This window comes from Camelus ferus, chromosome 1 (genome assembly GCF_009834535.1).
Source record: "Camelus ferus isolate YT-003-E chromosome 1, BCGSAC_Cfer_1.0, whole genome shotgun sequence".
NCBI classification, from domain to species: domain Eukaryota; kingdom Metazoa; phylum Chordata; class Mammalia; order Artiodactyla; family Camelidae; genus Camelus; species Camelus ferus.
Genome location: NC_045696.1, coordinates 78,851,160 through 78,867,431, shown reverse-complemented (window position 1 = coordinate 78,867,431; position 16,272 = coordinate 78,851,160). Strand labels below are relative to the sequence as shown.

Genomic DNA, 16,272 nt, shown 5'->3' with positions numbered 1-16,272 from the left:
CTAACTTTTTTCCTCCATTTTCTCCTACAGTCTAAAATATGTGCAACTAATATGTGTTAGCAATTTTGCTAACTATTCTAAAATAATGAGCGATCAGCAAGTCGAGACACAATGTCTTCTATGTAATCATCATCATGGTATTTTGGCTCACAAAACTGTTCTCATTACAATAAACCCAATTAAATGTTTGAGTTGAATTCTAAGGCACTACCTGCAGTGAATACAAACATCTTCTTTACCCTTAATGGGATTCCTTAAATGGGTGTATGTCATAACAAATACCCTTACTGCCTGAATAAAACTTAGTGGGCAACGTATGCATTTTCAATTGTCTTGCCAACTATAGTCTTTAGAACAAAAGCCTCTGTGGTAAATTTAACCTTGTTGTCTGTATACATATGTTCAACTGTTTTATCATTTTTAACTTTTTTCTTTGAATTCTTTTGAAATTCATATTTCCTTTCAATAAAAATGGAAAAGTGGTTTATTATTTTTTAATGAAACAAATGGTAATGAAGAAAATGTCAAATTTAGTTACTTAAAACCAAAGCATTTTTACCCAGTGTATATTAAGCTCTCTTGTGCTCCATAAACATTATCTCTTTTAATAATGATAACTGAACAGGGTAGTATCATGATTATTAACATTATCTGCTAGGAAACTGAGACTCAGAGGAGCTAACAACCTTGCTCACACAGTAACTTGCTTACACATCCAAGTTGTCCTGCTCAGTCAGGTGGTCTCTACGGACCACTACCTATTGAGGAGAGCCCAAGTGTCTCTCAAACTTATGTCCTTGGGCCAGTATTCCAGGTAGCCTGCGAATCCGTGTGTCCTATTCCTTCAGGCACGTCTTACCCAGTACTGTCCTATTTTTCTCCCTTTCTACTACAGCCATTCACTTTGTGTCTAAGACTGTTTTCCCCAGAGGTTGGCTGCTGAGAGGGTTATCTGTCTGATTTTCACCTTGTTGCTGCCATCAAAGCAAGACACATAGACCCTTTCATTTGGAAAGTTGAGTTGTTGGTACCAGAATTGTAATGTATTAATGCCTGCCTGCTTTCAAGCAAACAGATATAGCATGGCCATTTGGGGCAGATACAGTGGAACATCCGGTTCAGAAAAAATAAAGAAGATGAACAAATTATAAATACAAACTGTAAATTACAAAGTACACACGCACGTGCGCACACACACACACACTACAATGGAGCACATAAGAGAGCCAGATATATGTTAGACAGTTAGATATTTACAAAAATTTTATAGTCCTCTTTGTTCCTGAAGCAATACAGCATTGTTCTCAACTATATACTTCCTGAAAACTTTTCTTTATGTGGTCACCACTGTGGGCCCCTCAATGTCATGCTCTGAAGTAAACTATGCATTTAAATCACTAGACACACTCCTGCATAATCAGAATAATTAGAAATGAACAATGTGATTTATTGTCTCTCAGTAGGCCTTTTAGAAAGGAGATCTTTTTCACTTCATTGTGAGAAAGGTTATTCGGAAAACACAGGAATTTTGTCAGTTTTGATACCAGGTTCGTTGTCCAGGTTCAAACAGACAAGAAGTACAGGGAATATTGGATATGCTTTTCTTGACATGCAGCCCTAGGAGAATGAACATTAACAACCTTAGGCTGTCAGGCTGGGGTGGAAATAGAAATGATGGTGTTGGAGCTGGGGTGGAGGGTTACTTTTTCCCCAGCATTCTGAGCCATTCGTGTAATGGGAATAGTTACAAAATTCAGAGATAATCAAGGCATGGCCTTTTCCCCTCCATTACTGTCTATGTTCAGAAGAAACTGATTAAAATAAATACTTTAGTCCGGTATGGGGGAAAGAGTCACAAAATGTTTAAATTGTGATATAGAAGGATCAATCTCACCTGTTTACCTTGGAGATGTTGAAAATACTGGGAATTTGGGGACTGAAATACAGAAATATCTACAGGTGTTTTCTCTCCAGACATCTGTTAGCAATTACCATCTACTTTCCCATTATATTTTTCTATGTTCAGCTATCAGGAGTAAAAGCCTTGGCCAGTAACTCAGTTTTCTCTTCCCAAAGATCGGTTACTAAAAAATAAATTATCTCACAAGAAACAAATAAATAAATAAATGCACCAAAATATAAAAGTTTGGAAATACCACAAGTTATATATTAAGATATCAGCTTCATATCAAAGCAAATTTTTTTCAGAGAATACAAAAAGGAAATCCTTTTGACTTTACCCTTTGTTACTTTTAAGAAGACTTTGGACAGTAGCTCTCGAGAACACAAGAGCAAGGAAGCTAGCTAGAGATGTCAGGTAATTAAATGGCATTGTGTGTGTTCTTCACTACACAGATCCCAAAGTATCCAATTTGAGGAATTTTAAACCATCATATTTTAAAACACCTTGACTCAAAAAAATAAAGGGAAACTATCCAATTATGTCTAAACATGAGGATTTTATTTTGATATAATAGCATCCTCCATTAGAAAAAATATTTTTCAAAATTAAGTTTGGTGACAGAATAGAGGGAAGATTACTTGCTGGAAGTTCGGAGATTGAGTGACTAGTCAGGAGGATTTTATGAGTCTAAGAAGATCTAGAATAAGTCAGTGACTTGCACAGAAAACAGAAGACAGAGACAGAATGCAGAGGAAAGACTGACCAGTCTTGGCAACTGAGAAGATGAGAAAGAGTTAGCACATGGGGTTTCCAGGTGGATTGCTAGCCAAAAATTTTGAAGTATTAATCCCACAGTTTTAAATTCTTTTGTGTTTAAGGAGCAAAATTCTTAATGAGCTAATTTTCTGACCCATACTCTTCAGTCCCTAGAAAGATTCCTCACTACTATTCAAAGTCTCATATCTGAAAGGCTGGCTTTTTAATACTCATTACAGTCTCTATGTTGAAGTACTTATCAATTTGACTCAAGGAGCCAACCACAATTATCTGTAACCAGACAATAGCATTGATAAACACAAAAGATTTCTTTTATACTTCTTTGTAGCATGAATTACATACTGTGGAATCTAAATATATATATTCTATTTAGCATTTTCAGAAATTAAACACAATAAACATAGACATTCAAATTTGCCCCCTCCCAAAGAAACTGAAATTATAGACTCACTGACATCTTAAATTTCTGACATTCTAGACGTCAACTAAAATGTAAATAGTCTGCATTTTTTCCTAGTCCCAGGTTCCTCCTGGAATATGCTGGATATATATATTTTTTCCCACTGAGAAGCACCATGCTTTCCTCCTGTTTTACATTCTGAAGATGTTGCCTGTATGGTTGTATTGTAAGAGCTCTGGATATAGATGGGGTCAACCAGTAAGCTTTAGGGCTGCTGCCAGACAACTTAACTTAGTTCCTTCCTGCTCTTTAGGGTCTTTCTATCAGAGAGCTGTCTGAGTTCACTGTCCGTCAGTAGCCCAAGCCAATACCTTGGCTGCAGTAATCTTTATTTATTTTCCCCTTGCCCAGTTTATTTAGGCCTAAGCTGATTTTTCTGTTCCAAGGGCCTGCAGGACTTATGTGTCCAATTGCATGGTTTCTCTCTAACACCTAGAAAGTAATCCTACTTGCTAGATCAGGTAATCATCAAATTGAGGGCAAATCTGCTCAGTAAATTTAATCAGATTAGTAGTGCTTCCATGAAGGAACAACAGACATTGGAGATTTTTTAAACTTGGAATGAATTTCTAGGTGGGAAAAATGACATTAAATAAATTCTATTTAAACATATAGTTGAATGGCAATTATAGTGGATACATGAGCCAATGATATATCTTTGGTATAATTATAATTATGAATTTTCTAAGTACGTTATAAGTTTAAAAGTAATACTTTTTCAAGGTTTTATATTCATGAGTCAAGCAAATTAAATAGTTGAATTTTTTTTTTTTTTGGAAAATTCTGCTGCTTCCCCCCTCCAAAAAAAGAAGAGCTTATTTTGTAATTATTATTATTCTGTCTAACAAAAAAATGTGTCAGTGTGTTAAGACAAAAATTAGTCTCACATTCTAAGAGCTTACAATTGAAGGCCAAGTAAAATTAGCAACTATCTGTTAAAAATAACTTCAGTGACATTAAGAGAAGAACCTTCTCTAAAGTAATCATAAAGGAGAGCAACGCTTTTAGCTCTTTGAAAAATTGACTTCTCTCATGGCTGGGCTGTAGCTGAGCAGTTCAAGGTAAAGCTCCAGCTGGAGTGATCTGAAATGATTCTGCTGTTAAGAACACAACAGCTACGTTAATTTTAAAAGGAACTTTGAATGAATACTTTGTTCAATAGTAAGGTATAAAGAATACTGCCAATGCACACAACTTGGACAATTAGCAAACTGTGTCTCTTTTGAGTAGCAATTTATTGAACTGTCTTCATTTTGTGCCCTTAGCTGAGCCATAAAGTTTTGTTTGAATGCAGAATTGGAAATCAAGGAATTCATGCAAGCATATAGTATTATTTTAACAGGTCGAAAGAGATACGATTTTATTGGTTGGCTGGCCTTAATAAAGGCAGGAGCTAACTATTTTTTTTTTCTAATGTAAAACTCGTAGTGGCTCTCTGAATTCACTCTAATGATCAGCTGTTTTCAGTTGGAGAAAGGAGAGAGAAAGAGAGAGAGAGAAGGGCAACATACACATCAAATAGAAATTAAGAGGGAGGGGAATTCAGTTCTGAAGGATGAAAACAGAGCTTGACATTCCAAGCCTAGGACACAAACTTTTACCCAGTGATTTATTCCACTCTTCATGGCTTAACAGGAAACTTTGGAATTGAATTTTATTTAAGTTTTTTTAAGACGCTACAAGATTTCTTTATATATAAAGCAGAGGCTGTTCTCTCTATAAAGAGATATTTGGCATGTTTTTAAAGTATTGTTATATAAACACAAAACTATTTGACCAATCTATCAGAGTGGTTTAAATTGTGCTACTGAAATTGGAATTGTAGAGGGGACACTACATTTAGTTTGTGTAGAGATAATAATCTTATTATCATTGTTCTCTACATGCTACGTATTGAATGATGGCTATTAGTAAGTCAATTTTTCTGTGAATGTAGAGTCATTTCAATGTAGTTGGACTTATTCAATACTATTTCAAGAGGAATTAAATACAAATCCTGGGGTTTGCACCAAGTGGCATAAGCTGTATTCAGAAATCAGTGTCTATCTGAACATATTTATGATGTGCGATTACAGATAATAAACTACCTAGAATATGTTTTCATTCCCTCTCTGTCTTTCTCTCTGTCTCATGCACGCACACACACACACACACACACACACACACACACACACACACATTTCCTTTATCCTTCAAGAGTCCTTTCTATCTAATACACAGTAGTCCTTCCAGAATGTTGTTTTCAGGGTTCATGCCATCAGCCTATCTTTATAGACCAAAACATTTGTTAACAGATTCCCTCAGGAATTGAAACTAATGGTTCTGTCTTATACCAAAATTCACTTAACAGCAAATAAAGTTAAAAGAGTTCCTTGTCTTGTTTTGTATTTTAATATATTCTCACTTATATGAATATTGCATATTTGCAATATTCTTTTACGTGAGAAGATACCATGAAAATGTATTTAATTGTTATGTAGATTCGATAAAAGTTAAGTAGTATAACCAGAAAGATATGTTTATTTGGAATCTATTTTTAAAAACCTCCATTTCAAGGATGATTTGATATTTCCAGAGACATACACACACACACACGCACACACAATAGATTAGATTGTACTTTTGTTTCTTAGCATTTGTGATCTCGTAGGAAAATAAGAACTGATTGTATGCATTTCTTAATATTTTTCAAAATTATTCAGAAAGATTTGATTTCATCTATGACTTTCTACAGTGAGCCTAAAGAATTTCCTGTTCAAAATTTTGTTTTGTGTATAGATTGATTTGCTCAATGGATGGGTACTATTACCACAGTCTGATTTTCACAAATATAACTGACCTCCTGGCTTTTTAAAAATTAATTAGTGGTATAGTTTAAATTGGATAAAATAATTTTTATCACAAACATTGAATCTCTATAATGTGTCTGTATTCAGAAATAAGTATCTATCTGAATATATTTGTGATATTTGCCACCCCAAAATGTGTCTCTTTGATATGAGGATTATTTTGGCTGATTATTTTTAAGAAACAGAAGACTCAGGAAGTCTTCCTTTCACCTCCACCTTAAGCTGCCTGAAGAATTAGATAGAGGAGCCTGTGGCAGGAAGTGAACTAACGCCAGAAATATCTAGGGAGAATATGGGCTCAGTGTGGTAGGGGGACTCAGCAGGTGTGCTGCTCTGTGTCCCATTGCGCCTGCAGGGCACAGCAAATATTGTTTACCAAACATTTGCTTTTCCATCTTCATGTGAATCTCCTTCCTCCCGTTTGAAGTCTCAAACCACAATACCCAACATCCTCTTTTGTCTTCAGCTGAAAATAACATGTAAGCTGAAGACTTCAGCCATGTTGGTGAATTACTCAGTTTTCCTGGGTCTTTCACATGTACACATGTCATTAAACTTTGTTTTTCTCTAGTTAATCTGTCTCATATCAATTTAATTCTTAGACCAGCCAGAACATAAAAGCATAGAAGAAAGGTTCTTTTCCTCCCCTATGATACCAACTGTAGAAATATATTAGAGTAGATGTTTGTTTTACAAGTTATAGTAAACATTATAAAAGCTATTAAGTCAGCAAGTGAATGAATATGTTTAAAGTATTATTAAAGTAATATCTTTGGCTCTTCTTTCTACAACAACTTCCAAATATAAGAAAGTCACTCAGCTCTTACTGTTACAATATTTTTTCTATTGTTGATCTAAAACAAATAGACTGCCAGTTATTTCTCCAGCAAAAATGAGTTCATTCGCAATCAACAAAGAACTACAATTCAGGGTCAGTAACCATGGAAAGCCACACGCAAGTCCCCCATAGGAAGGAGAGGAGACCTCTTTTAAACAGGGGAAAGGAAGTGGAAAGGGCTATTAAAAAAAAAAAGAAAGAAAAAGAAAAAGAATCCATTGGAGGAATTGAGAGTTCAAAGCATAATGGCTTTTCATTGGCCAAGTTGTGAGAGTCTCTCATTGGCTGAGCTCTTGCCAGGCATGGGAAGTTTTTCTTCTTCCTGTTGGGCTTGGCTGTTGTCAGAAGGCTTGAGAGCTCCCCCAACTGATCTCTCGGTTCTATTTTAATTGAAGTTTCTGTTTTTTCATTTTTACACCATCCGTCTTCTTTTTTTCAATTGCCTTTTCCACTCTGTCAATTTAGATCTTTGAGACCTCTCCTCTACCTCTACTCTATTACTTAACATGTATTCCTCTTCATTATTAAAATCACTATACAAGAGAGCTTTGAGCATCCTAGAAATATGAATCTTGCTTTTCTAAAATCTTCAATTATTCCACACTGCTTTTTAATTGAGCAACTGTCCTCAATTTAGCACTTAAGGCATTCCAAAATGCAATCTCAAATTACCTCTAGTAGTGATTCTTTCTTAACCATGGACTGTCATTAATAAAAATGTGCATATTCATATACATGCAAAGAGACGCATATAATTTTATGAACAAACTTTAGAAAAATACCCCTTCTCTACACCCTCATATCCAGCCAGTCTGCTACACATACCTTAAATTCCAACCATGTTAGACAATGAACAACTTGAGGACTAATAGTATTTATGCAAAAACATAGTCTCATATACACCCCATGATACTATCCCAAAAATCTCCAAGTAACTTGGCTTCTAGAAGGTCTCCCTTAAAGTCTTCAGAATGTTTTCTTTCTCTTTATCTGCCCCCTGTTACCTGTTGCCTGGATAACCTGGGAAACATTTGGAGAAGATAAATGTCATTTTTCAGATTTTAGTCTCTGTCATTCTTCCTAAAGTAAATTATTTTATTCTGGTGGGAATAATTTTTTACTAAAGAACTTGGATTGTACCCATCTTGATGAACACAGGCTTCAATTGTATTTGAATTTGATGTCTATTTGATGCATGTCAACTCAAAAGGCTGTTCTAAGATTTTTTTTATTTCTGTTTTCCAGGTTTCTTGAGCACAGGGGATCAGGCTGCAAAAGGAAACTATGGACTCCTTGATCTCATACAGGCTTTAAGATGGACTAGTGAGAATATTGGATTCTTTGGTGGTGATCCCTTAAGAATCACTGTTTTTGGATCTGGCGCTGGGGGTTCATGTGTCAATCTGCTGACTTTATCCCATTATTCTGAAGGTAACCGTTGGAGCAATTCAACCAAAGGTATTATGCAGGTTGCAAATTTTGACAATTTTGGTGTCTGCATGCCACCACCATCAGTAGTATGTGATGCTCTGTATATATTTCTCTGTGCAAACTAAGTGTTAGGTTGAACTCAATAACTGTTTAAAACTTTGTTTTTTCAGCTTCTCTATGCATGAAATTTTTGCCAAACTCTTTTCTTTGTCTCCTGCAGAGCTTGGTATGGACGCCCTTTTAAGCACACTTCAGGACAGTTAGCATTACAGTTACTTTTCTTTCCTCCAAAGGGTGATTTTGGGGAAACTCAAAGACGGTCACAGTTGTGTCATCTCTGTTTATTCAGTAATCACAATCAAGGACAAATTTTATTTTTAATTTTTTTAATGCAGGTCTTGTATGCATTCTAATTTTAAGATAATAGACATTTTAAACCCTTTAGTAGTATGAAGATAAGGGAGCAGTTGTAAACTAGTTTGTCTGGAAATGTGATTTTCATTTGTTGTCTGAGTAGAGAATGAATGTTTGATTATTTTGCATGCATGATCCAAAATTGTCAAAGCATGGAGGTCACTAGTAGAGTTTTGACTAAAAAGAAAGATACGTTTGAACTTGTGCCTTTTCTATTTTCAACTGCAAAAGTGTTATTTTTTACCCCTGAAGACTGACAAAGCAGCATGGAGCACCGAGGCTGCTTAAATCCATGAAATATTGTTCTTGTCTCCATTTTCTGGCCTTGATGTCTTTTTTCCAAAGTGCCCACCCAAAGCTCATCATGTTGGTCTTTATGGACTCCCATTTTACCATGAGTGTAGTCACCCATGCTCATTGCGTTACTCACTGGAAATGTCCACAAGACAGAGGTGTTTTGTTAGCGAAATCTGTAAAAGCACATACTTCCTCTCCATTTTATATACATAATAAGCAGGAAGATGGAGAATATATATCAACATAGACCATCATGTATTTTCTGTTTTTTTATTGTCATTTTATATATATTAAGAAAGTATACACTGTCGATTGTAATTCATGAAGCATCTTCATTTGTAAGACTGAGTTTTATGATATGAACACCAGACACAGAATGTTTGTTTTTGGTATCAAAGACACATTAATGTGAAATTTCAAAAGAACAGTCAGTCATTAAAAGAGTATATATATTTGGAGAATCATATTTTATTATAGACTTAATTTATAGATATAGTAACATCACATTTATACTAGTAGAATTCTGATTCAAGATGACAAAATGACACATATATGAGAACATTTCCAATTGTACAGAGATTTTAGTCTGTAGTGAAAGGGCTTATTTTGAACTAACAAAGTTTGTTGTTGTTGTGTAATAGAACAGATTAGATTGTTCTAGCCTGAGGACTAACCTAATGCCATGTTATGTTGGTTAACATTAGACAGTCTGTTCGGACTTCTTGGGGTCATTTAGTCTCAAGCTATTTCTGCTGATTTTTTCTAAAATTTTTTCTAAATGTAAAGTGAAAATGGGCACCAAAGCCGTTTTCAGCCAGTATAAAACTAACATTGGATAAAGAGATGAATGAATTAGTTCATCAGCTAGCATTGCTATTCATCAATCTGTGATGTGGGAAACATTGGCAAAAATGGCTGGCTGTGCAAACAACTGAAAATACAGGATTCCATCACAGCCTTCAAGGAAATCTGTCCGTACCTGCCTAGATAAATAGGACTCATATTTGGTCTAATCCTAAGTTTATCGCCACTAACAAAGCTACCTAATTTGATCAGAAGATGCTCAGAAGAGGTCTTGAAATCATTGGGTTAATTCAGGTCTCCATTGCAGACATAGACTTTAAAGTCTGGCAACTTCCCAGGGCTGCAGCAATCCTCAGGCCTGTATCTACCAGGAGTCAATCACACATAACAAGCACTATCCCTAAGGATAAAATACATTGTTTTCCAAATACCATCTAGATGGCCTGTTTCAGACAATCTTGAACATGATGTGTATTTGCCTTAAAATCTTTTTTGGTATATTTAGTTAATGTCAGTAAGTCCCTAAAATGGGAAAGAATCTTCTAGAAATCACCAAGTTATTTTAGTTGTGAAGTTTTTAATTAGTAAAATAGTTCTCTGAGCAAATGTTGACAAACACATAGCCTATATAAATTTTTTTAATTATCTGTATTTATATTATTTGCTTTGGCAAACTTTGCTCTAGCAAATGAAAAATATGTTCATAAAAATGTCAGAAACGAAAACAAATTTAAATTAGTACTGTTTGACTTTTTGAATATTTTTAGAATTATCTGGGAACATATTACAGACATTTTGAACACATATACACGTTTGGAGAAAAAATGAAAACTTTGCTTCTAATTCAGACATTGCTTTAACACCTTTGTGAAAAGAGTTCTTACGCATTAACACATGTGAATAATTGAGCATGTGTTTGAATAAATGAACTAAAAAGCCATATTTGGAAATTGGTAATAAATGCAATTTTTGAAAAAAGATAAATCATATTTTTAAACAAAAATTTTATTAGAAAATATCTTAATGAGTAAAGTTCATTTATAAATTTGAATGGCATTCAACTCTTATCAAACTGCATATGGGACCATGATTTACAATTCTTAAATGCAATTAAGTGAAAAGCAATGGACCGTGTACTTTTCATCTTTTATGATAAAATATAGCAGTGCACATTCAACAGTGAAGAAATCATCCCCCACTAAATCCTCTGCTGATGGTATTTTCTTTAACCTGGCAAAAACACTTCAAATGTTTTGTCCTCTTCTGAAAGAAAAGTATTCAGCATACTATGTCTGACATGAAGAGCTGGAAAGAGTATGTCTAAAGTGATATTCTGTTTTGTGTGCCATTAGGGCCATCCCCAGGGTATTAGCAAATTCCAGCCCCCAAGTTATGATTTTTCCAAATAAAATCTGATTAAAACAAACATACAGAGCCATTTTGAAGAAAGATGCGTATAGCCAAACTGGAGGAAATATCCTCAAAAGACAATACAAATTCTGATAAAGAGTTAAAAAGGAGAGAGTTGGCCTCATCTGGTTGGCTATAATAATAACATAGGTGTTTACATGATGAGCAAAGAAATATTAGGGGCTTTTTACCACTAGTATTTACACAGTCTCCTTCTCTCCTTTCTTACTGCCTTCTTGAGACACTGCAGATTCGACCTCTTGATCCCTAAAGTAGTTGCTACTCAAAGTAGAAGACTTAGGTTCAACTCTTTAATTCATTATATCCTGGGGATGACCTTATGTACCTTCTCCTAAGCAGAAATGTCTCTATCTCCCTGTTTCTTGAGTCATATCTGGGTTTTTATACACATGTCTAAAATACAAGATTTTATTGTTTTACCATATTATTCAAAGGTCATCTGAAACTTTGTTGTTTTTCCCATAGGTCTTTTTCAACGAGCAATAGCTCAAAGTGGAACAGCCCTTTCCAGCTGGGCTGTTAGTTTCCAACCTGCAAAATATGCTAGAATGTTGGCCACAAAAGTTGGTTGCAATGTTTCAGATACAGTAGAGTTAGTGGAATGCCTACAGAAGAAGCCTTACAAAGAACTTGTTGACCAAGATATTCAACCAGCACGATACCACATAGCCTTCGGACCCGTGATTGACGGTGATGTAATTCCAGATGACCCTCAGATATTGATGGAGCAAGGAGAGTTTCTCAACTATGATATAATGTTAGGAGTTAACCAAGGGGAAGGGTTAAAATTTGTCGAAAATATAGTAGATAGCGATGATGGTATATCAGCTAGTGATTTTGACTTTGCTGTTTCCAATTTTGTTGATAATTTATATGGATATCCTGAAGGCAAAGATGTTTTGAGAGAAACCATTAAATTCATGTATACTGACTGGGCTGACCGTCATAATCCTGAAACCAGAAGGAAGACATTACTGGCTTTGTTTACGGACCATCAGTGGGTGGCACCAGCTGTAGCTACAGCAGATCTTCACTCAAACTTTGGTTCACCTACATACTTCTATGCCTTTTACCATCATTGCCAAACAGATCAGGTTCCAGCTTGGGCTGATGCAGCTCATGGAGATGAGGTTCCCTACGTACTAGGAATTCCCATGATTGGACCTACAGAGTTATTTCCTTGCAATTTCTCCAAAAATGATGTGATGCTGAGTGCAGTCGTAATGACATACTGGACAAATTTTGCTAAAACTGGGTATGTACCTAAGGAACGAATGCTATAATTTAATAAAGGCATCATTTTAAGCACTTAAAAAACACATATTTTGTGCCCAAATGATTTAATTTAATAGATTAATACCAATAATATGTTAAATTCCTTTATTCAAAATTCTTTATTTGTGGTGTTTCAAAAATCATTGCTTTATTAGTTCTTACTTGGTAAAGTTTATTAAGAAAGGCTTATATCTTTATGGTATTACTCAACAATTAAATTTATCTTGCTTTTTAATTACACAGGACTTATTGTTATTCAATAGTGACAAATATTATTTTATATAGATTTTTATTTTTTAGTACTGAATACCTTTTCATCCTTCCAACTACCTTGTGAATTGTGAGGTAGGCAGGTCAGGTACTATAATCTTATTTTTCAGAAAAGAAACCTTAGGCTTTGAAAGCTTCATATAGATATTCACATGTGTAGGATATAGCATTACCAGGACTCAAATTCTTATCTTCCAATTCCAAATCCCAAGTTTTCCTGTGGCTGTCTCTGCTAGTGGGCCTATGAGACAACTCATATGTATATGAATTTTTAAACCTTTGGCTATATAGCAATCCAAGGGCAGAGAGAATAAGAATGTATAGTTTACTTGCATTACATTATCCACCTGCCTGTGATGGGATTTATATTTCTAAATTGACCCAAGTTGTGTTAAAACACAATTTAAAGCCTTGCTGAGTTACCTCTTCAATTAGATGTTCAACTAGTACTATTTTGACTTAAAAGAATAAGACTTTTTTTCCTCATAATTTCTCCTTTCTTTTCTAGTGACCCAAATCAGCCAGTCCCTCAAGACACAAAATTCATCCATACCAAACCCAACCGCTTTGAAGAAGTAGCATGGACCAGATATTCCCAGAAAGACCAACTCTATCTCCATATTGGATTAAAACCGAGAGTTAAAGAACATTACAGAGCCAATAAGGTGAACCTCTGGTTGGAGCTGGTACCTCATCTGCATAATCTCAATGACATTTCTCAGTATACCTCGACAACAACTAAAGTGCCATCAACTGACATCACTTTCAGACCCACAAGAAAAAATTCTGTACCTGTCACATCAGCCTTTCCCACTGCCAAGCAGGATGATCCCAAACAACAACCGAGTCCATTTTCAGTGGATCAAAGGGACTACTCCACAGAGCTGAGCGTCACGATTGCGGTTGGAGCATCACTGCTGTTTCTGAACATCTTGGCCTTTGCAGCCCTGTACTACAAAAAGGATAAGAGGAGACATGATGTTCACAGGAGATGCAGCCCTCAGCGCACGACTACCAATGATCTGACCCATGCACAAGAAGAGGAGATCATGTCCCTCCAAATGAAGCACACTGATTTGGATCATGAATGTGAGTCCATCCATCCACATGAGGTGGTTCTTCGGACCGCCTGTCCCCCAGATTACACACTAGCTATGAGGAGGTCACCTGATGATGTTCCTTTAATGACACCTAACACCATTACAATGATTCCCAACACTATACCAGGGATTCAGCCCTTACACACATTCAATACATTTACTGGAGGACAGAACAATACTCTGCCCCACCCCCACCCTCACCCCCATTCACATTCAACAACCAGGGTATAGCCAGATAAGAGAAACAAACTCTATTTTTTGATGGACTGCAGTAAAAGAGTACTGAAGATTCCTTGGCTTTCAACCTACAAGACTCTTACTATTTAAATAAGGAGGAATATTATGTGAATATACATATCAAGAACTTTGGGGGTTTTGAAAAAATTGAATTGTACATATATACACAAATCAACTTTAAAAACGAATTTCAATTGCTCGAAGCAATTGTTCTGAATGATACTTTTTCATTCACATTCAAGAATTAATTTTTTGAAGATTTATGTTACATAATGGAATTAGGCATGTGGAACATCAAACAGGAAAGAACTATGTCTGAAATATAAAAAATAAAAATAAAAAAACAACCATGAATATGCACAAGGGACACACCAATGGAATGTCAGATAATTTTCACCAGGTTTTATTTGGAGCAGTTTTATTGTGTAGACCATATTTACATATTTGGATAAGTACACAAAGCACCAATGCTGTTAATGGCCTTAGCAGAGGCTCATGCTGAAATTTGCCAGTAAAACAAAAAGTTTAAAGACTGGCAGGTACAACATTATCACATAAGTGCTGTCAGTATAAAGTTGTGGGGATAAAGGAAACTGGATATTTTTAGCACGATGTGCATGATAATTTATATGCTTGGTGGCTGTGCTGCTGATTAAGCCGTAATTAAAATCCTTCTCATCTCATTGGAGTTTTTAGTAGAAGCTTCCTCCATCAATTGGCAGAACCTGAAGAAGATTTTAAGGGGCAAAAGTAACTACAATAAAATAATTCACCGTAGTATTGATAATAGAAGGAGTTAGTTATTAAAGGTATTTGAAGAAACTATAGGTATAGTGGTGAATACTCGCTGATATGAATCCCAGAAAAAAATTTCCCGTGTTTTTAATGTTCTTTTCATTCCCATCTAAATAATTTAGAGAAATAGAACCCTAATTGGAAATGTGTTACGGGATCTATAATTTGCTGTGGCTTTTGTTACTCTGTGTTTTGTTACTTTTGGTAAGGTGAAGTGTGTCCAAAGAAATTACTTGCAAGTCTTTATTATGATATGAGGATGCCCCAAATTACCACTCTGATTACAGTTCTCAGTTAATTGATTTACTCATGTTGCATGACAAAATGTTTACTACTAAGAATTCAATATAAAGTTATGTCCCTCCTCACATCACTTATCTTTCTTACTGAGGTTCATTCATTCACTGGAATTTACTCACACAATCTCAGTAGAGTGCAACCTAGATACAGACCTAAAAGGGGAGTCAACATCTGGAGGATTTTAGTCTTACACGTACGTGTGATTTTAAGTGAATATTCTAAGACCACAGGAAACTCTTCATTCCCTTGTTGTTTACCAGTAACAGTATATCACAGACCTTTCCAAATGTTTGTATATGTAATCAGATGTACATTTATATTAAAAAAAATTGAGATGGACTTAAAGAGCACATCCTGATAAATACTTTCTCTCTTACCTGTACTATATTTCTATTAGACTAAAGTTATGTGATTTTTTTTTACATTTTTTCAGATGACTAGCAATTTTGATAGTTTGTAAGATAATGCAAAGAACTTTCTCTGACAAACTAACTGCAGTAACAGAAACCTTTCTTTTCAGTTACTCTTTTTCAAGAATGAAAGCTTATTATACGAAAAAAAAATTGTATACTACTTGATGGAAACAACTTTGTACATCTTGGCCATGTCACTGGTCATTGCGTGAAATAAAGATAATAATGACTATTAGTCCAATGCTAAGAGACATGATCTTTGCTCATTAAAGAGCTAAAATGTTTATTGCTGTTTTGTCTTTTTTTAAAAACACAAACAAACAAAAGGAACATGACTGTCTCAGAGAGTCATTTTTCTAGACCAGTCGGGTTTTTGAAGACATATAGGTTAACTTCTGCAGAAAACACATCCTGTTTTTAAAAGCAAGTCTCATCTAAGATGAAACTGATGAAACTTTAATGTTATGAATTTATAAGCCCAGGGACTCATGGAAAATATTAGCATTGTGTTTTTAAATACCTCTTACATGAAAATGGTGTGGAAATAAAATGTGCCAATTGTTTTCAGTTAGAAATACGGGTTCCAAGTTCCAATTCTGATCATCAAAGAAAAGGTCTATTGAAAATAAATGTGCAGTATATATGAAATCAGAATAGCTAGATTCCAAAAATAAGGCT

General features: G+C 35.1%; 1 protein-coding gene across 8 annotated transcripts in view; it reads left to right on the top strand.

The window, feature by feature from the left end:
* Positions 1-15,825, top strand: part of NLGN1 (neuroligin 1) — a 756,644-nt gene extending 740,819 nt beyond the window's left edge. For 5 of the 8 annotated variants that reach the window (XM_032484180.1, XM_006175840.3, XM_014551634.2 and 2 more), the window contains 3 exons: positions 8,073-8,285; positions 11,670-12,459; positions 13,258-15,825. In XM_032484180.1, coding sequence (XP_032340071.1) covers positions 8,073-8,285; positions 11,670-12,459; positions 13,258-14,080 — 1,826 coding nt within the window. In that variant the 3' untranslated portion in view covers positions 14,081-15,825. The remainder of the gene's footprint in view (positions 1-8,072; positions 8,286-11,669; positions 12,460-13,257) is intronic. The other 3 variants (XM_006175841.3, XM_006175842.3, XM_014551633.2) reach the window with 1 other exon arrangement.
* Positions 15,826-16,272: the final 447 nt, after the last annotated feature.